Source organism: Mustela lutreola, chromosome 2 (genome assembly GCF_030435805.1).
Source record: "Mustela lutreola isolate mMusLut2 chromosome 2, mMusLut2.pri, whole genome shotgun sequence".
NCBI lineage: Eukaryota > Metazoa > Chordata > Mammalia > Carnivora > Mustelidae > Mustela > Mustela lutreola.
In genome coordinates this window covers 1,254,079-1,281,698 of record NC_081291.1, presented here as the reverse complement: position 1 = coordinate 1,281,698, position 27,620 = coordinate 1,254,079, and the positions used below count along the sequence as shown (strand labels likewise).

The 27,620-nt window shown below is 64.4% G+C and overlaps 1 protein-coding gene across 2 annotated transcripts; it reads left to right on the top strand.

Moving 5' to 3' along the window:
• Window positions 1-6,759: 6,759 nt before the first annotated feature.
• MKNK2 (MAPK interacting serine/threonine kinase 2) lies at window positions 6,760-17,918 on the top strand. Of its 2 annotated transcripts, XM_059159320.1 has the most exons (14): window positions 6,760-6,960; window positions 7,097-7,232; window positions 10,379-10,466; window positions 10,564-10,665; window positions 10,751-10,848; window positions 12,666-12,745; window positions 12,968-13,041; window positions 13,289-13,393; window positions 13,501-13,556; window positions 13,643-13,738; window positions 14,120-14,314; window positions 14,539-14,703; window positions 15,451-15,494; window positions 15,746-17,918. In XM_059159320.1, the coding sequence occupies exons 2-14, from the start codon at window positions 7,182-7,184 to the stop codon at window positions 15,984-15,986; spliced, it is 1,395 nt and encodes a 464-aa protein (XP_059015303.1). In that variant the 5' UTR covers window positions 6,760-6,960; window positions 7,097-7,181; the 3' UTR covers window positions 15,987-17,918. The 2 variants fall into 2 exon arrangements, with proteins under 2 accessions (XP_059015303.1, XP_059015302.1); XM_059159319.1 differs by lacking the exons at window positions 6,760-6,960; window positions 7,097-7,232 and adding an exon at window positions 7,772-10,139 and having other exon boundaries at window positions 10,559-10,665.
• The last annotated feature ends 9,702 nt before the right edge of the window (window positions 17,919-27,620 follow it).

Sequence of the window (27,620 nt, the reverse complement as noted above, 5' to 3'; positions counted from 1 at the left end):
GCGGGCTGCGGATCGCCCCTCGCGCGCCGGGTCACGAAGGAGCCCCGGGGTGGCCGGCCGCGCCCGGGGTCCTGACCTCGGGCGCCGAGGGAGGAGCGCGGTCGGTTTACAAGGGGCGCGGCCCTCCTTGCTTGGCCCTGAGGCCAACAATCCCATTGGCTGGACTCTGCGCCTCGCCACGCCCCTCGCGCTCAGTCCCTGCAATCCTATTGGCCCAGCTCCGGGGCCTCCTCGTCCACAGCTCGCGAGCCCGGCGCCGCGCCAGGTTCGGTGACGCAAATGCGTTGCCCGGCAACCGCTCTCGCCGGGGGGCCGCGGGGCCCGGCGCCGGGTCCAGGGCGCAGGCGCGGCGGCCGCGAGTCCCCAGGGCGCGGGGCCGGGACCCCGGCGTCCCCTCTGCCCTCCGCCGGCGCGCTCGTCGCCCGCCAGCCCCGGGCGAGGCCCCGCCGTGCGGTCGAGGAGGAGGGGCCGCGGGGGCGGCGTGGGAACGGGCTGAGCGCCGCGGGCGTGCGGCTGCCGAGGGCGGGGGCGCTCGGAGGCGGCGGGTCCGCCGGAGCGTTGGGCCGCGCGACCTGATCCCGCCCTGGGGGAGGGGCCCCCGCTCCGGCGTCCGGGGGCCCCCGCCGCGGCCGCTGCCGCACTTGGTGCCCGCGGCCCTGCGCCCTGCGCCCGGCTGCACCTGCCAACCCCCGCCTGGGCCCAGAGTGGCCGGCGAGGCGTCCGTGCCTGGGAGAGCCCCGCGGCCGCTGTGGGCATCAGCAGATTCGGGGCCTTCAGATGACGGAAGTCGAGTCTGTGACCCTTGCCGAGGTCGGGAATCCCACGCAGGACTCGCAGGCTAAAGCCCTGGCGTGCGGGGCGCCCAGGGGCTCGAGTCATGGTCTCAGGGTCCTGGGATGGGGCCCCGCATTGGGCTCTTTGCTCGCAGGGACCCTCGTCCCCTCCCCCTGCCTACTTGTGATCTCTGTCAAATAAATAAATAAAACCTTAAAAAAGAAATACAGGAAAAATAAAACCCTAGCGTGGGCAGGGCTGGGCTCCATCCTCCCCACCAGCAGTGTGGGTCTGCCCATCTCTGGGACGCCCGCCCACCGCCTCCCTCCCCTGAGAACCTCAGGAGGACACAGGGCCCCCAGGAATCCCGACCTCGGGGTCCTTAATCTCATTTGCAAGTTCCTTCCGTCACTAGATTTCATAATGACAGGCATGAGGACAGGGTGTCCGCTGACCCCGGGACAGGCCTGAACTTTCTGCAGCATGGAGCCCACTCTGGGCGAGACTCTGGGCTAGGCGACCTGAGCGGTGTGGCCTGCCAGCATTGGGCTTCCCCCCACGACTGCCCCCTTTTCCCTGCCTACTCCATCACCTGTCCTCTTTGTGCTCCCATGGCCGTGTCCCTCCCAGGACCTGCACACATGCCTGAAAGCCCCGGCCCCTCCCAAAACTGGGGGCTCTTGTACATGACGCCCCAGGTTATTGTTGGGCAGGTCAGCTGGTAGTGGGAGATCTGGCTTTCCAGGAGCCACCTGCGTGTCCACTGCCTTGGAGGACGGGGCAGAGAGGAAACAAGATCACAGGCCGGGGAGGCCTGGGTGGCTCAGTCGGTTAAGTGGCTGCCCTCGGCTCAGGTCAGGATCCCGGCGTCTTGGGATTGAGTTCCGCATCGGACTCCTTGCTCCGCAGGGAGCCTGCTTCTCCCTCTGCCTCTGCCTGCCACTTTGCCTGCCTGTGCTCTGTCTCTGACCAGTAAGTTAAAAAAAAAAAAAGATCACAGGCCAAGGGCCCCATCCTCCAACACTGGGGCAGAGTGGTGGCCCTTGGCCAGATGCTGGGCCGGCCCTGCCTGCCCCCAGCCCCACCCCTGCCCCCACCTTGGGGACTTCCAGTGACCGATCCATGGGAGGCAGGACACGCGCACGCCCCATGGCGGCTGAGGCACCCACAGCCAAGCAGGCGGGGCAGCCCAGGACTCCTGGCCACACCCACTCCTGCTTTCTCTTCTCCCTCCCTCCCCCACGCCCATGGAGGACAGCCGCCCTGGCTCCATCCCCAGGACTGCTGAGCCACCGGAATGGAGCGGGCTGTGAGTCAGTCAGCAGGAAGGGACACTTACAGCCACTTGCATCAGACGTCCCTGCTGCATTGCCCCACAGCCAGAAGCCCCAGCTCGTGACCCCCCACTGGGTCTGGGGTGCTCCTGGAGCTTGGGGGTTCCTGTCCATGGAGGGCCAGACAGGAGGGAATATGAGGGGAGGGTACAGGCCAGGTGGGGCGCCACTTGTCCCTATGCCCACAGCCACCCTTACTCCAAATGCCAGTCCTTACCCCAACACCGGGATCCTCCTTAGAAGCCACACTGCGACCCTGGTCCTCCCACACCAGCTCAGGGCTTTAGGGTAGCCCTGGGTCCCTCTGTGAGTCAGGGGCCTGGCTCTGAGCAAATGAGGGAGAGGCCCAGCCCTTCCCCCAAAGGTACTGACTTGTGAGGGTACTGCAGTGGTCCCAGCACTGTCTACGCACCGTCTGCTCGGCCCCCAGCCCCACGCACAGGCCCCCGGTGCGCTCTCCTGTGTGTGCACACACCGCCACTCAGCTCCCACGTGTGCACAGGCTCTGCCCTGCACAGATCCAGGCTCCGCGCTTCTCCAAACGTGCGCAGACACATGTGCACGCCCAAATCTGGCCATACTCGCACGCACGTCAAACTGGGACCTTGTTTTTAGTGTTGGGGAAGAAAGGTCTTAGCCATTGCCTCCCATAGGGCTGTCAGGTAAAATACAGGACACCAGGTGCCATTCCAATTTCGCGTAAACAATGAATAACTGTTTAGCTGTTTGGGATATACTTATGCCTTCACTGAAAAATATTCCTTGTTTATCTGAGATTTCAAATGTAACTGGGTGTTCTGTAGTCTTGGCTCAATCTGGGAGCTCTGTCTGCTGGGTCGTGGAGGCCTGAGCTTCCTGGATTCCCCCAGACACTGCCCAGGAAGTCAACACTGCACACTCAAGCCCCCCGCACCCCAGGGCTCTGGCTGCTTAGCCAGGCCAGGGAGGGCCCTGCCAGAAGGGACACCGCCCATCACAGCCAGCATGCCTCCTGGCTCAAAGGAGGCAGGGGGAAGCAGGGGCCCTAAGGGGGAGAAGTCAGGACCCGCCCGGTGTCTCCTCAGGGGTCTGGGGGAGCCCTGGACCCTACCTGCCTGCGCACTGGCTCTCTCTTCCCTGTGCGCCACTGATGACCACCAGGAGCTGGGCAGGTGTGGGGGCGGGGCCCAGACCTGGTCTTCCAGCCTCATGTGCCTGGCAGACCACCTCCCACCCCCCAGGGCAGGTCAGAGGAACCTGGGGTCCAAGGAGAGGTGGGCAGGGTAGCCGGCAGATACCCTGGGCCCCCTTTCCCTCCCTGGCCCCTGGGCACCCAGCACTTCTGGGAGCTTGGCCTAGGAACAGGGCCTTCCTGGAGGAGGAAGACTGGCTGGCTGGGTCTGCGGCTGGCCTGCAGCAGGACAGGGCTTGGGTCTGCGAGCACGCAGGCTGGGCCCAGAGGTCCCTCGACTTCCCCATTCCCACTGGCAGCCCCCATCGCCCCTAGAGCAGGCCAGGCTGGGGTGGGCCTGGCTCCCTCTCCTTGTTCAGCGCAAGTCAGGCACTCACAGGCCCCTGTCCCAGGGTCAGACCTGGGGCTCAGACCTGGGGTCTCAGAACCCTCGGTTGGGGGTGCCTGGGTGGCTCAGTGGGTTAGGCCGCTGCCTTCGGCTCAGGTCATGATCTCAGGGTCCTGGGATCGAGTCCCACATCGGGCTCTCTGCTCAGCAGGGAGCCTGCTTCCCTCTCTCTCTCTCTCTGCCTGCCTCTCTGCCTACTTGTGATCTCTCTCTGTCAAATAAATAAATAAAATCTTTAAAAAAAAAAAAAAGAACCCTCGGTTGGGGGTGGGGGTCGGCCCTGACCTGCTCAGGGGATGTGTGTGGACTAACTGGGCACCCCGCTATCAGCAACGGACATACACATGTGCGCTCCTCGAGCTGTGCACAGAAGCCCGTGCCCATGTGCCCATCACACACAGCCCCTCCCGTGGGGACAGGCCCTGTGCACACTGCGATCCCCACCCCCACCAGCTTTCACAGAAGGGTATGCTCCCCTCGTGGTCCCCATCTGCTGTCCCACAGGGCAGGGGGTTACAGGACTCTGCTCACTGGATGGGCAGAAGCAGGGGGTCCCTTGGGGTGTGTGAGCCTGCCCCCCCCGCAGGAATACCTGGTGAGGCCCGGGGACATTTGTGGTTGTCATCACTGGGGGTGCTGGTGCATCAGGTGGGTGGGGGCCACAGTGCCCAGGATGGCCCCCACAGAGAGTGATCAGCCCCTATGTCACTAGTGCCTAGGGCGGGCCTCTGTGGGAAAGATCCCAGAGGTGGGGCACCTGGGTGGCTCAGTGGGTTAAAGCCTCTGCCTTCGGCTTGGGTCATGATCCCAGGGTCCTGGGATCGAGCCCCATATTGGGCTCTCTGCTCAGTGGGGAGTCTGCTTCCCTTCCTCTCTCTCTGCCTGCCTTTCAGCCTACTTGTGATCTCTGTCTGTCAAATAAATAAATAAAATCTTAAAAAAAGAAAAAAAAAAAAAAGACCCCAGAGGTAGGGGCCAGCACCCCCGCCCCTTCTTCCCATCTACAGCACGGCGCCTGCGGAGGAAGCAGCTGTGCAGGCTGTGTGCGGGTGAGGCCGCTTGTCTGAACAGCGCCCAGAGCCTGCCCCCTCCCCCACCAGCCAGGCTCCAGGATCAGGACCCCAGGACCTGAGCTTGGCTGCCCCTGGGAAGACGGGCCAAGGGCAGGGCTTCGTTCGTGTCTGTTCCCCGAGGTCCGTGTGAATGGCAACCCCCGCAGGTCCGCACGGGAGGGTGAACATGGCTAAACACCCAGCCTGCGGTGTGGACCTTCTTCACTGCTGTGGATTGAATCACAGTCCCCAGGACCCAACCCTTGGAACCTGTGAATGTGGCATCTGGACAGAGGGCCTTAATGAATATTAAGATGAGGTTGTATGGGAAGGGTGAGGGCAGAGTTGCCAAGCAGACAGCTGCCTGAAGGCGGGGGCGGGGACCCGGGCAAGGCCTCTGGGGGCCTAGGGACTGTGGCACTCTCGAGGACTGCCAGCCGCCCGGATGCCCGGGAAGCCGGGAGAAGCAGGAAGGATCCTCCCTGGGAACCTTCCGGGAGGGTGTGGCCCCACCTCGACCTTGATTTCAGACTCCTGGTCTCCCGAATCGGAGAGCAGAAATTTCTGCTGTTTGAAGTCTCCTGGTGTGTGAGAAGTTAACACCCTTCAACCCCTGTACATGCAGACACAGACACACACCCCTTTGCACACACATGTGCAAACACACTCAAACACACCCAGTCTTTTCAGCTGTATTCAGGAAGCACTTGCCGTGTCCCAGGCCCTGTGCTGGGCTCTAGACGGCCCATGGACAAATCTGTGCTGTCCTGGAGTTGAGCTTCTGAGGAAGGACAGTGGCCCTTCCATACCCACCTGACCCAGCAGGGCACAGAGAGGGCCCTGGCCTGAGGGCAGGGGTGGGAGGGAACAGCTGGCAGAGGAGGGAGGAAGAATGAGGCGACTTCTCCCAGGCAAGCAGGTCTGACCGCCCCACCCCAGGCACCTGGAGACCTGTGTGTCTACACACACACACACACACACACACACATGCACGCAGGGGGCGGAGATGGGGCGGGGGTGGGGGGCTAGTGCTGGCTGAGGTCAGGTGTGGTCTTGGCAGGGGGCACATAGAGGCTGCCCCATTAGAAGGGGACCATTCAGCTTCACGTCAGTGGGGCCTGGCTGGGGAGGCAGAAAGCCTCTAGTCGGACAAGCAGCGTGGAGGGCTGCGAGGTTGGTCCAGCCCACAAACACGCACTTCCGTGTGCCCAGGGTACGGAGAGTCTTTGGGGACAGGGAGCTGGCCTAGCTCAGGAAGGACTGATTCTACCCAAGTCCCGGTCAGGGCGGAAGTTGGGGGGCAACAAAAAACCGCCCGTCCTGGCTGCCCCCACCCTTTGGGCTCTTTCTTAGTTCTGGGCCCCTGCTCTCTCTGAAACGTTCCTTTGCAGGACTGAGGGAAGGTCTTTCATAGATCTCAGCCCCCATCCCAGTGGTTCCCTTTCTCGGCCAACTACAGGGCAACCCACTGGGGGGCTCCCTGGAGGAGGCAGCTGGGGCTCAAAGCCTTTTGGGGGTGCACCAGCAGGACAGCCAGATCCAGAATCAGGGAGAGGCACCAGGGGGTCATGGCAGCTTGTGGGATCAATCAAGACAGAGCCACAGCACGTTCTGGCATTGGAAAGCTGCAAGAGAGAGCCATGTATGTTCTAGGAAAGGGAAGTCGCCCAAAGCAGTCCGTGTATCCCAAGCCCTGGCCGGCTTCCTGGGGGTATGGCCACAGCGCAGAGCGCGGCTCCAGCTCGGCGCCAGGGACCCACGGGCCTCCCAGGGCCGCAGGCAGCCCCTCCACCACCCACACCCCTGCCGGCAACGGTCAGCAACCCTCCCGGATCCTTCCCCCGAAGCCCCGCGCACCTCACCGCGCAGGCGCGCGGACACCCTCACGGCCCGAGTGCGCAGCCGCCCTGGGCCCGAAGGGCCCTCCGGCCCCGCCCCGGCCGAGCGCGTGTGGGAGGGGCGGGCGGGGGCGGGGCATGCGTGTGGGGCGGGGCGAAGCCTGGCCTATAAAGGCGGCGGCGGGGCGGCGCGCCCGGCTCCTCTCAGCGGCGGCGGCGGCTGCGGCCAAGGCGGAGGAGTCCGCGGTGGTGGCGGCGGTGGCGGCGGTGGCGGCGCTGTTCCCCGCGCGGTCCGCGCAGCGGGCTCCGGGCTGCGTGTCTCGGGCGGCGGCGGCGGCAGTCCGACCCCGACCCCGACCCCGACCCCGGCCCCGGCCCCGGCCCCGGCCCGAGCCCGACCCCGGTGAGTGCGGCCCAGCGACCCTGGCCCGGCCCCGACCGGGTCTCGGGGATCGGGCCCCGCGGAGCGTCGGCGGCCCGGGCTCCCGGCGCTCTGGCCGCAGCCACTCACGCTCTCCTTTGTCTGCTCCCGCCTGCAGGGTCCCTTCCCCGGCCGCCCCCCGCCCACGGGCCGCCCCCCCGGGCCCGCCGTCCCCTCCCCCGCTGGCGGGGCCCGGACAGAAGATGGTGCAGAAGAAAACAGCCGAACTTCAGGGCTTCCACCGTTCGTTCAAGGTGAGGGCCGGGGGGCTTGGGGTCGCCTGGGGCTGGACCGGTCCAGTGGCCGGTGGGGGGCGCGTAGCCCCCCCCAGGATCCCCCCAACTCCGGGGCTCGTGCCTGCCCTTCGCCCTGCGTCTGGGGCTGCCCCAACCGGGTGTGCACTGGTGGTGGGGGGCGGTCAGTGGGCCACAGGCCAGGCCCCAGCACCTTGGGGACTGTGGGGTGTTTCCTCCAAGAAGCCCAAGTGGGGCAGGGGCCGCAGCCTAGGGGCACCTGGCTGTTTGTCCCCTGCAAACCCCAGCCAGGGAGCCCAGCAGGCCGCAGTCCAGCTGTCTGCGCCCTCAGCCTGTGGGTCTGTGGGGTGTTTCCTCCAGGGATCTGAGGTGGGGCTGCAGGTCCCCAAAAGCTCTCCTAGGTGGTCTGCCGAACGGGGGAGCGGATTGGCTGCCCCCCCAGCCCTGCCCCTCCCAGACACTCCAGGCCCAAGTGCTATTTCCTGTGGGAACGGGAAGTTTCTGCGGCTGCCGCCGAGTCCTGGTCTCCGATGAGCAAGTCTGGGGAGGGGGGGCGGGCAGGTGCTGGGCTGGGGCCCCGCAGGGCTGGCTCAGGGGACGCAGTGATGTCAACGGCCGCCCCACCCCGCCAGCCGCGTTATGTAATGGCTTCCCCGGGCCTCCTTGGGCAGGGACCTGTTGCCCTGTAAAGAAGGCAGGACCTGGGCGTGTGTGCAGGCGTGCGCACGCGTGCGTGTGTGTGTGTGTGTGTGTGTACACAGGCGCGCGGCGCACCGGGGTGGGAGGAGCGAGCTGAGACTGTTTGGGTTAGAACTCCCAGGCCTGTCCAGCCAGCATCTCGGGCCAGCGTGCCCCACCCCTGCCCACACGCCTGTCATCTGTGCACTTACCCCCCACACCCCAGGGCAGCAATAGCCTTGGCACATCCAGGTGTCCGGGGCTGGGCTGAAGTTGGGGGTGTGGACCTGAGATAGCACTGGCAGTGGTCTGTCCCCTCCTGGTGCTGGCCAGTAGCTGAGACAGGGTCCATGTGAGGGGCCCGCACCGCGGCCAAAGCAAACTCGAACTTTCCGGATGGTTCCAGCTGCCTCCTGCCAAGGCCTGCTGACTGGAGGCCTGAGGCCTGCCTGAGGCCCGCCCACGGCCCAGTCCGCCCACATCGCTTCGCCCAGGTGGGACGACCGACCGGGAGTGCGGAGGGGGTGGGAGGAGCACTGGACGCTGGACGGGGAGCCTCCGCTCTGAGGTGGCCCTCCCAGCTACTCTAGGACTGTCCCGGCACGCTAAGGTTGCTCTCTTGGGCTGGGGCCAGCTCCCTCCCCCCCACTGTCCAGCAGCGGCTCAGCAGGGACAGGCTTCTGGCAGCCATCTCCCAACACACTTCCCCCATTGTAAGCTGGGAAATCGGAGACCTGGAAAGAGCAGGGGTTTGGCCTGGGTCCCCCCAGCACACAGTGATGAGGACAGGGGGCGGCCTGGTCACTCTTGCGGTCTCCATGTAAGAGGCCGGGACAGGCGTTTGAGGGCAACGAGGGGACCCAGGAGGCACCTCAGGGCCCCGCGCCGTCCCTCCGTGTCCCCTACAGATGTCTGTCGGGCCTGGGGCTGAGGTCACTGGCCCAAGGTGAGGTGGCTGGCGGGTGACGGTGTTGGCTGCTGAGTGGGGGCCTCTTGTCTTATCGCCCCTTCATGGGGTTACCTGGAGCCCCTCCTTCCCGGTGCGAGGAGTAACCTGGCGCCTGGGGCGGAGTCTTACGGTGAGCTGATTGCTGGCGCTCCAGCCTGCTGTCCGCCTGCCTCCCCACAGGGGCCGGAGCCCTCAGCGGGCCGGGCTGGGCCAGTGGACGAGCCCTGAGCAGGCTGGCAGGAGGTCTCCCTTCTCCCCGCTCCCCTGCCAGCCCGGGCCTCCTAGCAACTATCTGCAGGGCGGGTGGGGAGGCTGCGGGGGCCCCTGCGTGTTCTGCAGCCGCTCCCGCTGACCTCCGCCTCCCCCCTCTGCTGCCGGCCTGGCTTCCGGGCGTCCTGTCTGTAGGAATCTGGCCCAGCTCCGGGCCCCTCGGGGTCTCTCTAGGGCTTCCCTGGACTTTCTTCTCTGCATGACCCACCAGCCAGATAATGGCCCCACTTGTCGGGAGGGCCAGTGGCCGGGCCCGGGTCACCCAGCAGCAGCAGTAGCGTGCAGCAGAGGCGCCCCCATGCCCACCCGAGGCCCCAGCCGCCTAGACTGCTGGCGAGCGGGGAGCTGAGTTAGAGGCAGCTCCTGAGGGAACCTGGCTGTGCCTCAGCCTCCAAGGCCGCACACCTCATGCCCGGGCTGTCTGTCCTCAGCCTGGACCGTGTGCTCTGCAGAGAGTGGTTCCAGCCGTCCTGTGGGGCATACGGGACCAACCCCCAAGCGCCTTCCTTCCCCAGTCATGGGGGCTGGTGGGCAGCCTCGAGTGGGCCTCTCTGTCACGGGGCCACTCTCGTGGCTGGGCGCGGGGGCCTGTGAGGGGCTCTGTCGGGGGGTGAAACAGGATGGTGCCGGCTGTGGCCTGGGCAGGGCCAGGCTGAGGGTGGCCGGGGTTGACACTCTCTCCCGAGGCCTTGGAGGCCCATTTTGTGAGCCTGCAGAGTCTGGGGGAGTGACCCTGTGGGACCGGTGACAGTGGAGCCACAGAGGGAGCAGTATGTGGCCAGGAGGGCAGTGGCTGCCCGTTCAGCAGAGGGAAACTGAGACCGGAAAGACCAGGGCCTTGCGTGGGAGGCCGTGGGAAAGCGGCGGGGCCGCCCCTGCTGGGAAGCCCGCCTGGAAGCCGGTGACTCGGCCCCTCCCACGGACGGCCTTGCTGCCTTTGATCCCGGGCAGCGCCAGGGGCCAGCCGGGCTACGGAGCTCGTCCCCATTCTGCAGCGGTGAACAACCAAGGTGTGAGGCGCGGCCTGGGCACCACGGTGACTCACGCCCAGCTCTCTGCCCGCGCACGGGCCCTCCCCACACCGCAGCGCCTTCCTGGACGCCCCAAGGGCCCTGGGCTCGGTGGTGGGGGGAGTGGAGACCATTTCCTCACAGTCCGGCAAAGTCAGGCTTTGTTCCCCTTGAATGTGGACACAGGGTGGGCCGCTCTGGGCGGGGCCTGAGTGCTCTCGCCTCTCCTGCTCCTACAGGGGCAGAATCCTTTCGAGCTGGCCTTCTCCTTAGACCAGACCCGTCACGGGGAGACCGATTTCAGCCTGGAGTGCCCTGCCCGCCCTGGTGAGGCCCCGAGAGGGAGGGGGCCTTCCCCGGGAGCCGCGGGGGGGCCGCTGCCTACTGGGCAGGGTGGGCCTCACCTCCGGGTCTCCCAGTACAGATATGCCCGCGAGCCAGCCCATCGACATCCCGGACGCCAAGAAGAGGGGCAAGAAGAAGAAGCGGTGCCGGGCCACCGACAGCTTCTCGGGCAGGTTCGAGGGTGAGTGGGCGCCAGCGGGGGCGGGGCGGGGAGCGAGATGGGGGCCGGCCTGGGGCAGCTCTCACGACCCCCTCCCGCTCCATAGACGTCTACCAGCTACAGGAGGACGTGCTCGGGGAGGGCGCCCACGCCCGAGTGCAGACCTGTGTCAACCTCATCACTAACCAGGAGTACGCGGTCAAGGTGAGCGCCAGCGCCCGGGCGACCCCCGCCCCTCTGCCCGCAGCGCCTGGGATCTGGCACCGGCGGAGGGTGGCGGGAGGAGGGAGCTGGCGTTCGAGCCCCTGGGCCAGCAGCTGGGGAAACTAGTGTCTAAAAATGGCCTTAGGGCCAGTGAGTCAGGCCACCCCTGGGAATCTAGGTCAGACTGGCCTGAGCCCCGAAGGCTGGGCAGGAAGTGACCACGAGCACCAGCTCCCTACCAGGCGGCTGGGGGCTTCGGTCAGAGCTGGCTCTTGTCTGCTGGGTCCCTCGTGCCATTCCTCAGGAGTGACAAGTGGCTCTTCACGCTGGTCACAAAGATGACCTTTACTTGGGGCCCGAGGAGGCTTAACATATGGGGAAACCAGGGCAGGCCCAGAAGGACCTCTTGGGTGTTCCCGGGTGGCCCCTGACCCACGGTGTGGCCAGGTGGTCTGGAAAACTTGTGTTCCTTGGCCAGGTAGTGTGACCCTGTGTTCTGAGAATCTTTCCAGTAATCCGTGGTGACCCTGCCTCTGGGTGGGGTGGGGTCTGAGGAGGCTGGCGGCCCAGGACAGGGGACCAGGCGCCGCGGGCACTGGATGGTTTGCCTCCAGCACTTGCTGCACTGGGGGCTTTCCTGCTCGGGACCCTGCCGGGCAGCCTGGCTCCCTATCCCTGTTGGGCACTGCAGCTTTCTCACGCTGCTGTGTGGGCCTCCCGTAAATGCGGGGCTCACGTTTTCCTCCACGAAGGCAGGTCCTAGCCAGACTGCCCAGAGCTCCTCCAGAGGAGGTGGCTGCTGGCGCTGTGTCAGGAGGCCCTGGAATCTGGTGGCTCTGCCTCTCGGCACAGGTGCTTGTCACCAGACAGGTGGCACAGGGCACGGGCTGGGCCCTGGCAGCAAGTGGCCATCACGCCTGCCTGCTGCAAGAATGAGCTGGGGGGGCACACCGTGTTCCTCCCCCACCAGGCAGGTGTGCCGGACGGGGAACTCTGGGCCGGGGGGTGACCTCACCTGCCTCACTGGCCCAGGGAGAGGGGGCCAGAGATCCAGCCTGGGGAGAGGTCCCCAGTGGGGGCCAGGGCTACCCGGAAAGAGCCAGCAGACACCTTCTGTCCCCGCTTCTGGGAGCGAAGATGGCTGGGGCACCCTCCGGTTCTCAGAGCTCCTGGGTGCCTGAGGGGATTGGGGGCAGAAGCTGGCTTCTTGAGGCTGAGTCCCAGGGGACTGTGCCTGCTCGTTGGCAGGAGGGCCCATCTGGGCGGCCTGGGGGACCCCAGGCAGCTGCCCAGACAGTCGTGAAACCGGAGGTGAGACTTGGCACTGAGGCAGGCAGGGACAGCATGGCCGGTAGCCAGGCACCCCGAGGCCCCTCCAGTCTCCTGGGTGGGTTGGGAGCCCACTCAGTGGCCACCCAGTGTCCTAGTCAGGGAGGGGAGGCTGCCCAGTTCCAGGGACCTTGACACCCTGAAGGGGCATTCCGTAGGAGTCCCAGACCCCAGACATGCCCCCGAGGCCTGCGGGGTCAGGAGTGGAGAAGGCGCAGCTCAACTCTTCTCTCTCTGGCTTGCTTGTTTCTCTCCTGGTGCCACTTGGGAAACATGTTGTCCCTCCCTCCCCCCAAGCTGTGGTGACGCCATAGTTCTGACTACGGGCGAATTCTGGGCCCCAGAAGAACTCAGTTTTTTAGAACTTAAGATTTAAGAGCTAACGGGGTCCTAGGCATGGCACAGGGTGAATTTTGGGTAGGGGCCCTGTGGGCCTTAGAGGGTCTGGCTGACGCAGCTGCTCTGGCTCCTGCCCCTCCCCCTTCCAGATCATCGAGAAGCAGCCGGGCCACATTCGGAGTCGGGTTTTCCGGGAGGTGGAGACACTGTACCAGTGCCAGGGACACAGGTAATGTGACCCACCTTGCCACACACTGGGCCCAGAGCCAGCTCTCCGTGGATGAATGGGCCTGAATAGCTCGTCATCCCCAGCAAGCATTTCAGGAGCAGCGTCCAGTGTGTCCCTATAGGCAGGGTCTCCTGTGGGCAGGCAGGGATGGGGAGGGGTCGGTGCACAGGGGCCTCAGGAAGCCTTTCTCCTCTCCTGCCTCTCCAACTCCCTGTGCCCCAGGAATGTTCTAGAGCTGATAGAGTTCTTTGAGGAGGAGGATCGCTTCTACCTGGTGTTTGAGAAGATGCGGGGCGGTACGTGGGGCCCGGGAGACCCTTCCCGCTGGGTTGTAGTGGGCTGTGGGCTGGGCCACCAGCAGGACTTCTCAGAGCCGCCCCTCCTGTGCATGGCTTGTGGTGTCTGAACTTGCTGTCCAGACTTTGGGCCCCAGGAGGCCAGAGTCAGAGTGTCCCTGTGGGGGGGAGCGGGAGCTGCTGGGCAGTGGCCTGGAGGCGCCCTGGTGACAGTGTGCGCTCTCCCTCCGCTGCGGCCTGGCCCCAGGCTCCATCCTGAGCCACATCCACAAGCGGCGGCACTTCAACGAGCTGGAGGCCAGCGTGGTGGTGCAGGACGTGGCCAGTGCCCTGGACTTCCTGCACAACAAAGGTGTGTGGGGTGGTCCCCGGGGGCAGCCGGCCCGCCTGGCGCCCGCTCCACCTGCCCCGGGACTCCCAGAAAATGCACCCGCGGACTCGCCCTGGTTCTCTCTGCAGGCATCGCCCACCGGGACCTAAAGCCGGAAAACATCCTGTGTGAGCACCCCAACCAGGTGAGGGCGCTGGGGAGCTGCCCCCTGCGGCCCGGGCAGGGGTGGGGCGGGACCCCCGCCTCAGGGCCTCTGCCCACCCCTCGCAGGTCTCCCCCGTCAAGATCTGCGACTTCGACCTGGGCAGCGGCATCAAACTCAACGGGGACTGCTCCCCCATCTCCACTCCGGAGCTGCTCACCCCGGTGAGCCACGGGCGCGCCCAGACCCGCTCCGGGGCTGCGGTTGCATAACCTCGAGGTGCTGCGGGCCCAGCGCCGCTGAGCTGGGGCTTTTCGCCTAGCAACAGCCGCTGATTGGCCCCGCGGAAGAGGGTGGGGCGGGGCTGGCTCCCGGCTGCTGATTGGGTGGTGGGGCGGGCCGAGCACCTGCCACCTGTTGATTGGGTGGAGGGGCGGGGCGGGCATCCTAGCCCGCCTCTGATTGGCCAGGCTGGGGCAGGGCGGGGCGTTGGGCGCCGCGGCCCGGTGACCCTGCGGCGGGGCCCTCACGTGACTCCGGGAAGTCCCGGCCCGCGCCGCCGCCCATCCCCCTCGCGGGCTCCTGACGCCCGGTCCCGCCCGCAGTGCGGCTCGGCGGAGTACATGGCCCCCGAGGTGGTGGAGGCCTTCAGTGAGGAAGCCAGCATCTACGACAAGCGCTGCGACCTCTGGAGCCTGGGGGTCATCCTCTACATCCTGCTCAGCGGCTACCCGCCCTTCGTGGGCCACTGCGGCAGCGACTGCGGCTGGGACCGCGGCGAGGCCTGCCCAGCCTGCCAGGTGCGCGGGGGCCCCGCACCCGCCCCCTGCGCCCCGCGGGGGCCCCGCACCCGCCCCCTGCGCCCCGCGGGGGCCCCGCGCCCGCCGCACCTCTCGGCGTGTCCGGATCGTGGGTTAGGCCGGCTGGTGTCCGGGGCGCCCCTGGCCGAGCTCAGCACTAAGCCGGCGAGCCCAACTCGGGTCCCGGCAGCCGACCCTTCGCTCCCTTGGCCCCTGCCCCGCAGAACATGCTGTTTGAGAGCATCCAGGAGGGCAAGTACGAGTTTCCCGAGAAGGACTGGGCCCACATCTCCTTCGCTGCCAAAGACCTCATCTCAAAGCTGCTTGTCCGCGACGCCAAGCAGAGGCTGAGCGCCGCCCAGGTTCTGCAGCACCCTTGGGTGCAGGGGGTGAGTGAGCCCCACGGGGGCCTCCTGTTCCACAGGGCCTCTGGGGGCCTGGGGAGTGACTTGGGGTGAGTGTCCGGGAGTCTTGGGGAGCCGCAGCGGCTCCTGCCCACCACGTGGGTCCGGGGCTCTGTCCCGTGTCTGGGCCGGGCACAGCAGAGATGGAGATGTTGCTGCCAGCCAGGGCTTGGGATTGCCGGTGCCACTCGGTGAAATGCTGGGCCTCGTGCCCCAGAAGCACCAGGGCCCTCTTCTGGCCTGGCCCACCTGCCTGGAGCAGCAAGCCAAGGTCGTCCAGGGGTCGGGCAGGACCCAGGTCTCTGGCAGAGCCTGCCAGCCCCCAGCTCAGCTCCCTGTCCCCACCCAGCTGGGGAGAGCCTGCTGGTTTTCTGGCCCGCAGTCAGTCAGCCTGGCTGCCAGTCCAGGACGAGGAGGGCACAAGGGCAAGGGTCTTAACCAGAAATAGAAGTTGCACTGGGACTCTCCAGGGAGCCAAGCCTGGGGCTCTCATCTCAGGGCTCGCCGCTGGAGAGGCACCCGTGCCCTTCTGGGACTCAGGAGACCCAGGAGTGGACACGGGAGGGGGTGGGAGCCAGTCCCCTGGGCCACTGCTGGACTTCCGCCCCCTCCTGCTCGCCTTGGCCTGGCTCAGTTCCCGCAGGTGCACCCCTTGACCCCTGGCCCCAGCCAGCTGGGCACGGGGGCGCCCCTGGGTGCTGCTCCTGAGCCCCGGCCGTCCTGTCCCCACAGTGCGCTCCGGAGAACACTCTGCCCACACCCATGGTCCTGCAGAGGTGAGGCTGTGGGGGGGTCCCGAGGGGGGCACTGAGTGGGGGTTGGTTAAGGTTGGGCGTTCAAGAAAGACAAGCAGTTCTCTGTAAGTGGGTGGGCTGGGGAGCCGTCTGAGTGCCGCTGGGGACGGTGCCGGTGTCGGTGACGGCGGGAGCCCCGGTGGGAGGCTGCAGCCCCTCCCCCAGGGTACTGCCCAGGGGATTGGGGCCTGCCTGCAGCCCCCCGCCGACCTCTGCGACCGCCCCCTCCCCAGGAACAGCTGTGCCAAAGAGCTCACCTCGTTCGCCGCGGAGGCCATCGCAGTGAACCGGCAGCTGGCCCAGCGCGAGGAGGACGCGGCGGCGGCGGAGGAGGGCCAGGGCCCGCCGGTGCTCATCCGCGCGGTCTCCCGCTGCCTGCAGCTGTCCCCGCCCGCGCAGAGCAAGCTGGCCCAGCGGCGGCAGCGCGCCAGCCTGTCCGCCGCGCCGGTGGTCCTGGTGGGAGACCACGCGTGACCCCTCGCCCCTGTACATAGGTCACTCCCGCCCCTCCCCCCACCGCCCCATCAAATCTGAAGAGGTTTTTTAAGCTGTTTCCAGCCGGTGACCCGCAGGCTGCCCTCTCTGGCTGGGCTCCGAGGCACTGAGCTCAGCCGGGGGTCTTTTTATGTGAGGTTTTTGCTGTTGGGTTTTTTTCTCCTTTTTTCTGCCCACCCCCATGTCTCCCCCCCTTTAAAGGTGTTAAAAGCAAAGCAGGCGCCGGGGAGAGGAGAGGGGAGGCCGCGTGTGGCTGGGCTTGGGGGTCCCTGCTGCCCCGGCCCCGAGGCTCGCCCGTACTGTGAAAGGTCCCCGCCCGCCCGCCCTGCCACGACTCAGGAGAGGAGACGATCATCGTCTTCCAGAGCTGGGGGCCCAGGAACGCGCCCCTCCCCAGCCCGCACAGTATTTCAGGGACGGGCCGCCCCACACCTCCCCCCAGTGACCCAGCAGCTCCTTACCCGTCACCCCAGAGACACCCTGGCGGCTGGGTGGGGCGGGGTTTCTCAGGTCTCCCTTGTGGCGGGAGGGGGCCTGGGTGCGGGCAGGTGGGCTCCACGGCTGCCCGCTGTACCCACCCCCTGCCTCGGACTGACAATCGGGGCTCTCAAACCTTGACCTTAAGCTGCAGCCGACCCCGGGTGGGGGGAGCACCCGCTGCCCCCCCAGGATGGCGGTGCCGGAGGAAGTGGGAGGGGCTGGACAGGCGCCCGTCAGCCAACGTGGGGGTTCCAGAGACCCCCACCCTGGGCACCCGAGTGCCCCTTCTCAGGGCTCAGTCTGACCGCGGCCATGTCCCGCCCCTTGTCGCCCTTGGGGTCTGGTGTGGAAGCTCTATCAGCCCCCTTCCTCCGCAGAGCCAGGGCCTGCCCAGGGGTCCTGCTGAAGCTCCTCCACCCCCAAGGGCAGCGTTTCGACCCGCCCACCTTCAGGAAAATGGCCGCTGCTGCCGCGGCATCCTCCGGGGCATCCTCCGGGGCACCAGGAATCACTGTGCCCGCCTCTGCCCACCTTGGCGCTGGGCTCACACGTCGGGTCTGGCAGGCCTGGGGAGACCGATGCCCCTCCTCCTCCTCGGGAAACACTATGCAATACAGGCTCCCCTTCTCTACGCACACGCGCTGCTGCCCGCCGGGGAGGGCCCCCCGTGGTCCCTAGGCCCAGCAGCCTGGCCCGGCGTCTGGCCTGGTCTCCACAGCGGCCCAGGGCCTGGAAAGCCCTCCGGCTTCTAGTTTGTCCTGTTCTGTTAATTTTTCAGACATCAGTTGACTTCCTTCCCTGTTCTCGAATACTTGAATGTTGGGGGGTCTCGTGGGTGGGGGGGCCCAGATGCCGTTTCTGTGGCAGTCTCCCGTGGCTGGTGGGGACTGCCGCCCCTCCAGCCCCCCCCGCCCACCCGGATCTGTGGACTGGCCTTTCCAAAGACCTCGGGGCGTGGGAGGCCGCCCCACCCCGTTTCTTGCCCACCAGTGATCCTACATTTTGCAACTGGGGATTCTGCCTTTTTGTAAAAAACAAACAGGCCCCCGCCCGCCACAGGCGCCTTGGCCGTTTTACTCTAGAAAGCCGAGCCACGAGGAGCTTTGTTCCTTCTTCCCAAAGGTGGGACAGCCACTTCTCTGCCTGCCACACGTCACAGGGACCGTGGGAGTTGAGGGGCTGTCAGAACCGTTACTGTGAATGCGCCTGGCCCCCAGGCCGCCCCACGCTGGGGGAGGGGAACGGCCACGTTCAATGTTAAGATGTGTAAAAAAGACAAAAAAAAAGTTTTTTTAAAAGTGGGGGGAACACATCCAAGCACTTTAAGCGCCGCACCAGGTGAACTGATCCAGCTCATCTTCCGGACACCGACTGTCAATGCCGGAATTTTGTATTGTTTTGTAAGGATTTAATAAAAGTCATAAAAACTTGTGTGTCCTGGTTTCCTGTTTTGTAACAAATGGCCTCCAACCATTTCTCACCCCTGTTGAGGCTGTGAGTCGGGCTGAGGACAGGTGCGGGGGGGGGGGGGGGGGCGCTGCTGGTGGGGTGTGCCCTGAGCCGTCTTCACGGAGCTGAAGTGGAAGCTGCCGGGGCAGCCTGGCCTTGGACCCTGGCCCTCGCCTCCCCACGTCCCCCTCACCGGGCTGCTGCCGGTCTGAGCTTGGGGAGGAGGAAGCGAGAGCTGCTGGCAGTGCCACTGACTTGGAAGGCCACAACCCAACAAAAAGTTGGTTTTTTTTTTTTTTTTTTTTAAAGATTTATTTATTTATTTGACAGACAGAGATGACAAGTAGGCAGAGAGGCAGACAGAAAGAGGAGGAAGCAGGCTCCCTGCTGAGCACGGAGCCCAATGCGGGGCTCGATCCCAGGACCCTGGGATCATGACCTGAGCCGAAAGCAGAGGCTTTAACCCACTGAGCCACCCAGGCGCCCCTGGTTTTTTTTTTTTTTTAAGATTTTATTTATTTACTTGACAGAGATCACAAGCAGACAGAGAGGCAGGCAGAGAGAGAGGGGGAAGCAGGCTCCCTGCGGAGCAGAGAGCCGGATGCGGGGCTCGATCCCAGGACCCTGAGATCATGACCCGAGCCGAAGGCAGCAGCCCAACCCACTGAGCCACCCAGGCGCCCCAAAAGTTGGGTTTTGAAAAAAGACCTACAAACCTGCCCAGATTTTTGTTCCGTGCAGGCCTCTGTGCCAGATAGCCCAGGGCTGACTTCGCATCCTGGCGGGGAGGGAGCGGATCAGGGAGGGCTTCCTGGAGGCGGGAGCCAGTGGGGTGGGGGAGGGGCTGTGACCTCCGGCCCCTGAGGGTGTCACCAGCTGCTTCAGCTTCCCCGTCAGACCAGCAGGGATCCGAGATCAGCCTCACGAGGAAGGCGTGAGCAGGTGGCAGGTGCCCAGCCGCCTACGAGCCGTGTGAACTTCTGGGCCATCTGCGTGGGCTCAAGCTCTGTCCCGGGGCTGCAGCGTGACGGTGCCGGCCGAAGGACGCTCACTCGCGTGTGGGGGACACGTGTGTCTGTTCACCGGTCCGTGGTCCTCAGCTTGTCCCCACGTTTTTGGGTGCTGTGAGCTGGGCTGCAGTGAGCAGTCACCTCTGTCCCTGCGTGGACGGACACTGCCGACAGGAGAGGGCACAGGCACACCCGGATGTCATTTTTGGAAGGACCATCTTGTCACTGTGTGGACTGGGGACACAACCCAAAGGGCCTGGTGAGCTGCAGCCAGCCCAGGGAGGGGTGACAGCCCGGGGCAGGGGGCGCCAGGAGGCCAGAGAGAGAACCAATAGCGACCTGCGTCAGTAGGGGACCCGGGTGCTCCTGGAGTCCCAGGATGTGGCACAGGAGAGAGGGGCACTCTCTGGGCTGGTGACAGGCACAGACTCGAGGATCTCCTGGGCAGGAGGGGCCCCGTCCTCTGTGGGAAGGAAGCGAGACTCAGCCAGGAGCACACCCTACCTGGCACGGAACGGGAAAACCCAACCCCCGCCCCCAGCATTTGTCCAGCTGCCCCTAGAGACGTCTCTGGAGACCCCACAGCTACCCTGCTCCCTCCAGGACCCCCGCCCCCACCGCCAAGCGCCACTCCATCGCCCGGTCCCTCCCCTATCCCTTGCCCAGCCCGGCCTGTGTGTGCGCACCGAGCCCCGGGGGCCACGTGCCAAGCTCCCATCCTCCCTGGTGGCATGAGCCCCGCCTGGCCCCGCGCTGACCTCTCCCTGTCTCCTCCGCCCGTGCAGGGCCTGCACCAGGGACCACCGGATCTTGCAGCTTCCTCCGGGCGGACCCCGCCCCTCCCACCTCTTCCTCCTCCAGGAGCGGCAAGAAAGTCCGGAGCAGGAGGGACTGGGAGCCTTTCCCAGGCTGGTGACGCCCCGGCCCCGTGTCCACCTGGGTCAACCGAGAGGCTGGCTTGGGGCTCACCCCCTGCGCCGGCGCTGTCCGGCCTTGGGCATCCCGGCTGATGCGGGCAGGCGGGCGCGTGCGGACGGGACCGGGACCAAAGCGCCCTGGAAATCTCATCTGCGAAGCGGGTCTGTGCCCTGCACCCCCTTGACAAGGCTGGGACCCAAGCTGATGTTTGGGGTGGATGATGGGGAAACGGGCCGGCCTGCGGAAGCCGTATTATCCTCACAATTCTGTCTGCAGAGCTGAGAGTTTTTAAAAATAAATTTTATTAAAAAGTAGTAATAAGGGGCACCTGGGTGGCTCAGTGGGTGAAAGCCTCTGCCTTCAGCTCAGGTCATGATCCCAGAGTCCTGGGATGGAGCCCCACATCGGGCTCTCTGCTCAGCGGGGAGCCTGCTTCCTCCTCTCTCTCTGCCTGCCTCTCTGCCTACCTGTGATCTCTGTCTGTCAAATAAATAAATAAAATCTTTAAAAAAAAAAAGTAGTAATAAAGTAGGGTCTCCTGGGTGGCTCGGTCGGCTGAGCATGTGACTCTTGATTTTGGCTCAGGTCCTGATCTCAGGGGCGTGAGGTGGAGCCCCGGGCAGGGCAGGGGTCCCCCGTCTGCCCCTCCCCCACGCACGTGTGCACCCTTGCTCACTCGCACTCAAATAAATAAATTAACAAAGTAGCAACGCACGCACAGACAGCCAGGGGCCCTGTGGGTGTCGGAGCCCGGGCCGGGGCACGATGGCTGAGGTCTCCTCGGCGTCATGGGACGGCGTTTCCTCTTGGGGTGAGGGAACTTTCTGGAGCGAGACGGCAGCCATGGTTACACAGAACAGTGACTAGCACACGCCGCTGGTGCGTGCTGTGATCTGCGCCTCGATCCGGGCGAAAAGGCGACCAGAGCGTGTCTGTGGAGGAGGCGCCCGTGTTCAGGTAGCGCACCGAGGGCTAATCTATCACCCCAAGGCGGGGGCCGAGGCTGCACAGACGTGCACCGCCCCCCAGGACTGGGGCCTTCCGCAGGGTTTGCTCCTGTCTCTCCCCGTCCCCACGGCAAGCTCTCCCGTAGGCCACACCAGCCCCAGGCCCTCCTCACCGGTGCTGCCTCCAGAGGGAACGCTTGCCTGTCCCAGGGTCGGACTCAGCCACGAGGGAAGAGTGCTGGGGTCGAGTCAGACGGACATTTCTCTCCGCCCCACGCAGGGTCTGGGATTCGCGGCAACCGCGGGAGGATGCTTCAGGATTTCTGTCCTGCCCGTTATTTCCCTCGTGTAGACTCAGTTTCCCCACGTGGAGTGTGACAATGGCGACCCCGCTTCCCTCTTCCGACCCCCTGTGAGGCAGCAGGAGGCTGGGACCCCAGCAGGGCAGGGGGACAGACGGCTGGCCCGGCCCTGGACACAGAGGCACAGAGACGCGAGAGGAGCGTCCCCAGCATCGTGTCCACTCGTGCGAGGTGGTCCCTGAGGGTGTCCGGGCCACAGGAGGTTGTGGGACTGTGCCCTGGTCGCACCCGACCCGAGCCCCTCAGCTCAGTGACTCAGTCCTGCCCAGTCTCTGGTCCTGCAGTGTCCCCCGCCTTGAGCCTGGTGCCAGGCACGCAGGGCGAGAAGCCTGCTCCCGGCCGCTGCCGATGGGACAGCCAGGACCGAGGGGAGGGGACACGGGCCTCTCCCGGGCTTAGAATCAGGGGAGTCCACACACTGCGTCCCGGGGACAGTCCCTTGTGCTGGGAATCCACAGCGGGTCCTCCCGCCCATTGGTAACATTTTGCAAAACCCTGTTACAAAGTCAGCCCCAGGACTCGGGCATCCCTGCATCCAGCCCAGTGGCGAGTGGCGTGGGGGTGTCCTAGGCCCAGGGGAGGGGCGTCCCTGTCTCCCACACTTTTCTCCGGGGGTGCAGTTCACACCCGTGGTGCCCAGTGGCCCCGGGGGGGGTGTCTCTGGGACCCCCCCCGAAGTGAGGCAAGGGGAGCCCCTCGCCCTGCATTTGGGGCCGGAGCGGGGTACTGGGGGCACCGCGGGCGGGCAGGGGAGCGATGGGGAGACCGGGGCACAGAGCGGTCGCGTGCCCGGCCCACGCACGGAGAAGCGGGGTGCGCGGCCGGAGCCGTGGCGCTATGAGGGGCGGCCGCTTCGTTCTGCCCCCGCCTGCCTGTCTGTCTGTCTGTCCTTCCCTCCCGACCCCTCCCTTCTGACTTTCTTTCCGGAACGAAAGCACGCATTTGCTGGAGATTCAGAACTCTTTACTTGCCAGAAGGAAAACCCATAAAGGACATTTGTGCTGTGGGTCTTGAAAAATTCACCAGCGAATGAAAGGTTTCCACGCACGGCGTGTGCGCTGGCGGCGGCGATGACGGTGTCCGGAGAATTGCAGGGGGGCTTCGGCCGGTCCTGGGAGTCCGGCCCTCTGGGTCGGGGTGGTGGGTCCCGGCCCCTCCGTGGGCCCGGATGCAAGGCTCGGGAGTGGGGAGAAACGGATCTGGAGGCCTGGGTTTCTCCGTGGGGACAGCAGGGACCATCTGGGGGGCGGGGGAGGCCGGGAAGTGGAGGAGGCTGGCGGCCTGCACGGGGTCCCCACTGTCCCCACTTAGCCCGAGGGCACAACCCACCCTGTGAGGTTTCTCAGGAGAGCTGAGGAGGGCTGGGCTTTGCAGCTGGGTCCGTCGGGGCTTCCAGACCAGACTGGGTGGCCCCCAGAGGCGCGGCAGGGATAGGACGGCACCCCTGCCCATTCTGCTGTGGGGACGTTGTAGGAAACCAGGACAGGGGAGAGGGGCGAGCTCCGTGGGAGGTTGCCTGACAAAGAATCCCAAACTCACCAGTTTAATGCAACCATTATGTTCTACTCCTGCTTCCGTAGACCAGGAATTTGGGGAGGGTTCAGCAGGATGGTTTGTCTGGGGTCGGCCCCGAGCCCACAACACGCAGGGAGGGAACCAGACACAGGAGGCCACACGGGGTGTGAGTCCACGCGTGTGACACGTCCTGACCAGGCTCCTCCACCGCCGGGAAGGGGCCTGTGGGGGCCGGGGGACCGGTGGGGCTGGGGAGTGAGGGCTCTGGGGAAAGGGATTCCTTGCAGGTGATGGAGGGTTCTGGAATTAGGCAGTAGTGACGGTTGCACACCTCGGGAAACATACTGACAACTGAGCGAATGGACCTGAGGACACGGGGCTCAGCGAGAGCGGCCAGACCCAGAAGGACCCGTCCCACAGGACCCCACTCCCAGGAGGGCCCCAGAGAGGAGTCTGGTCCACGCAGAGAGGAGGGGGTGGGACCGGGAGCTGGGGCAGGCGTGGGGAGTCCGTGCTTCCTGGGGATGGAGTCTCCGTGTGGGGGGTGGGACGTTCTGGAGCCGTGTGGGGGTGTGAGCCGTCTGCGCAGACGGTCGAGGCAGTGCATTCGTGTTATGTGCACTTTATCACAGTAATAATTTTAAAAAGGTAAAGCAAAAACCAAAACAAGACAACAGAAGGCACGGGGATGTATTTCTGGCCCCGTGTCTGGGCGACTGGGCCACCGCTCATCTCTCCCCGCTCCTGGGCTTGCGGCCATAGTCCCCGCGGGGCAGACAGGACAGGGATCTGGAGTGCGTCCCTCTGTCGAGTCACGGCCCTGAGGTCCAGCACTCCGGGCTGGCCGAGTCTGTGGCTGAGGGGTGACCCGGGCCCCAGCCGTGTCCAGGCTTCTGCCAGGACGGTCCTGGAGCAGGAGTTGGGGGCCGGTGGGGGGAGCTTTCCAGAGAACACGGCTCGGAGGACAAGGGAACCCACAAGCCTCCTCCGTCGCTCTGCACAACCGGCCAGGCAGGAGTTGGCTCCCCTCTGTGCAGAGGGGACGGGCGAGGCCGCCTTTTGTCCTCTGGACGTCGACTTCACCACCTCGCCCGGGCCCCGCTGGAGAGCGGCTCCTCCGGACACGGTGGAGGACAGAGCGAGACGGACGTCCGCACCTCCGCAGCGAGGCTGGCTTCCTGCTTGCCCCGTAACCTGGGTCTTGCTCCCTCGCGCAAAGAGATGTTAGGACTCTCTCGGGCCTCGGAGGCCGCCTCCGGGATGAGGGGCGGAGGACTCGAACCTCAAAGCCCGTCTCAGCAATAAAGAAAGAATCTCGTGACCCAGAGGACTTTGGATCAGCCCAGTGCTGGGAGAGATAAGAGAAGTGTGAGGAGGGGTGGGTGGAGGGGGGGATCCCAGTCCCTGTGGTTCCGGAGAGTGGCACAAAGTGCTTCCAGAGCATTCCAGAATATTCGCGTCTGCTCTAGGCTCACCCCTGGTCGGCGTTCCTGGAGTACAGTCGGGCAGGCTGGGAGCTCGCTGGGCGTCCGACGGACGGTGTCTGCAGTGGGTTGATGTAGGAGCAGAATTTGCTCTGAGAGTCGAGACAAGTCAGTGCGTCATCAGACCCATCACCCCGAATCCCAGAGGCCCTTCTGCTTCTCCCGGAAACTGGCCCCTCGTGGCTGGGTCTCCCGGCAGCACACAGGGAGGCGGGAACGCACCGGAAGGTTTGGAAGGATTCCCTGGGAAAGTCCAGCAGGGCAGGGACTCTCTACGGGGACTCCCTACGGGGACAACTACCCCTGGAGGCACCGGGCCACGACTGGGGGTGTCTGTGGTTGTCACACTATGCTGTGCCTGGCCTGGGGGTCTGGGGGTGCTGCTCAGCCCCACTAGTGAGGACCGTCCAGCCTCCTACATCCGCAGTGCTGGGGCAGGGGCAGGAGCCTCGTGGTGGGGGGCGCAGAACCAGAGGGCAAGGCAGGTGAGCCAAGGGGGGACATCGCACAAGGTCCCCTAGGGGCAAATCCGGAGAGGACGAGGGTCACACATCAGCTGTCCCTCCTGGGGCAGGGGAGCTGGGGTCCACCCCGCACCTGCACGTCATCAGAGTAGGGCTGCTGCCGTGGGGACGTTACTCCCAGGGTCCCCCGGCTCCCGCTGAGACCTGGCGAACGGGACATCAGCTGCCTGAGGGGCCGAGAGCACAAGGCGCCGGCTCGGGTCGGGGGAGCGGCGTGAGCAAAGTCCTGGGACCTGGGGGCGGCCCCTCGGCTCCTGCTAGAAACGGACGTCCAGGTGCAGCGGGCAGCGCAGGAGCCCGAGGTCCAGGACGCCCACCAGGTGCAGGGCCCGGCGGTCTGCTCCCTTTGCTCCCTGTGGCCACCGCCCCCAGGACGGCTGCCCAGGTTGCACCGTGGCAGGAGGACAGGCCGGGGTTGCCCAGGCTCCTGGCTGGCAGGCGCCCTGACAGCGCTGCGCACACAGGCCCGCAGGAGGTGAGACTCCCCGCCCCCCAGCCCTGACTTCCCGCAGAGACTAAGCTGCTTGTCCTGGGAGACACCACCTCCTGGCGGGCTTCCGAGCTTCCTTCGGCTGCTTTCTGGCCACGGAACTTCTCATCAGTGGGAAGCTGCACTCAGGCTCGATGGGAGTCCAGGCACCACTTTGGGCTCGAACCCTGGGGCAGTGGCGCCCCCCTGGCCATATCTGGGCGTCTGACCCTCGGGCACGACGAGACCCCAGCACCCCGCGCCCCTCTTCCACTAGTGACCTCAACCCCACGACCGCCCCAACTGGGAGTGAGAGTTTCACGAAGAGATGCTGTTTTCCCTCAAACATGTATCCTTCTTCCCCCCAAACCTGGTCACGCACTCAGTTCCTGACCTCGGGAGGCCACGTGAACAGTCCATTCTATGCCCAAGCAGATCCGGCCATTGGGCCGGGTGCGAGACTAAATGAGACTAAAGCGTGACCAGGTGGGGCTTCCCCTGTTCCGGGTCACTGACCTGCTTGCAGGAGGAGCCTTCCTGGGCCAGGGTGCCAAGGAGAAGGCTGCGCGGGCCGGCTGGAAGCGCTTCCGTCTTCAGCCCAGGCTAATGGAAGCCAAGGGGCACCAGGAAGCCTCGACCCACAGCTACGATGTCCCTGGCAAACCTCAGGTGTGTGGGGGAGGGAAGCCTTTTCCTCTACCCTCTTAGGTTCTGTACTGGGGCCTGTCAATTAAACGGATGAAAGACATTTTATAGGAGCCACACAACTTTGCTTATTTTTAATTTGACGTGCTCAGGCATCACGTCAAGAAGTTGAGGTTCTAATGAACCTCAAGAAGTTGAGGTTCTTTTTTTTTTAAAGATTTTATTTATTTGAGAGAGAGAGGGAGAGAGAGCGAGCACAGGCATATAGAATGGCAGGCAGAGGCAGAGGGAGAAGCAGGCTCACTGCTGAGCAAGGAGCCCGATGTGGGACTCGATCCCAGGACGCTGGGATCATGACCTGAGCCGAAGGCAGCTGCTCAACCAACTGAGCCACCCAGGTGTCCCAGAAGTTGAGGTTCTAATGAACAGGGAGATCCGACAGCTCGTACACTGTCACGGGGGAAAGGCGGGCAGAAGAGCCGCGTATGGGGGAGCAAATGAATTTTGGGAATGATAAACTGCCCTCAGGAGAATAAGTGGGAGCGGTGATAGTTTGTGACAAAGTCTGTCTGGGAGCGGCGCCCGCTTCTGTTCCCCGAGAGGAGACCCTGATCCCTGGAAGGGACCTATGACAATTGCGTTCTTTCGGGAGCCTCCGTTTTCAGGCAGATAAGGGATTTCAGGAGCTCAGACGCTCGCAGCTCAAAGTAATTCTCACAACAAAGTGCCATGTTTTGGGGGTAACAGGTCCGGGTCCCCTTCAGCTGCTCCAAAACTTTGGAAAGTTTTACCAAACTTTCCTTTTCGTTACTTGTGTCAGACATTTTTGGTGCGAATGAGGACACCCCTGTGCGACAGCCCCAGTGTCCTAGAGTCCCGCAGTGGCCGGGGGTAATGACCTCCCACCCTGCCCTGCACCTTGGGTCCCCAGAAACGCCGCAGGGGTTTCCCGGCTTGGCTGTTTAAGCAGCGCCCTCTAGAGGCCCCGCCAGTGTAGACAGGCCCGGAAGTGGTTCGAAGACCCCCTGCGGCGAAATTCTAGCTCCTTAAGGACTCCGGCAAGAAGACGCACAGGTGTTGGGTGGGCGCACTGCACAAAGTGTCAGTCAGACGAGGCGAACAGCCTGCGCACCTTCCCTGGTCACCCCTGGGGCCGACGTGCCCTCAGCCTCCTGCTTCCGCAGCTCATCTCCGCGTCTTCCGGAGGACCGCGGAGCGCAGGGAAAACGTGGCGTGTTAAAAGCGAACACTTACTTCTCACATTTCAGAATATTTCCTTCTGCGTTGCCAAGACATATATGTACATATTTATATGCATCATATATGTTTATTTATTTTTTATAAATTTTACTTATATAATATGTGTTTTTATGTATTTATATGTTACTTATGTAATATATATATATTTAACTGCAATAGAGAAGTTACGACAAGGTGAAACATGGTGGGTCAAACACTACCTATTTTACCTTTTTATTTTTATTTTATTAATTTATTATAGTTTTTTAAAAGATTGTATCTATTATTTGACAGAGGGAGACGCAGAGAGAGAGGGAGCACAAGCAGGGGGAGGGGGAGAGGGAGAAGCAGGCTTTCTGCCGAGCAAGGAGCCTGATGGGGGGCTCGATCCCAGGACCCCAGGATCATGACCTGAGCTGAAGGCAGATGCCCAATGACTGAGCCATCCAGACGACCCTATTTTATTTTTTTAAGACTTTTACTTTTTAAAAGATTTTATTTATTTGTTTATTTAAAGATTTTATTTATTTATCTGACAGACGGAGATCACAAGTAGGCAGAGAGGCAGGCA

Excerpts from the sequence above, each read along its gene's own strand:
- MKNK2 (XM_059159319.1), top strand. The coding sequence starts at position 9,902 with ATGTGGCCAGGAGGGCAGTGGCTGCCCGTTCAGCAGAGGGAAACTGAG. Across the intron at positions 14,315-14,538 it reads AGGCCTGCCCAGCCTGCCAG|AACATGCTGTTTGAGAGCAT; the intron begins GTGCGCGGGGGC and ends CCTGCCCCGCAG. Across the intron at positions 14,704-15,450 it reads AGCACCCTTGGGTGCAGGGG|TGCGCTCCGGAGAACACTCT; the intron begins GTGAGTGAGCCC and ends CTGTCCCCACAG.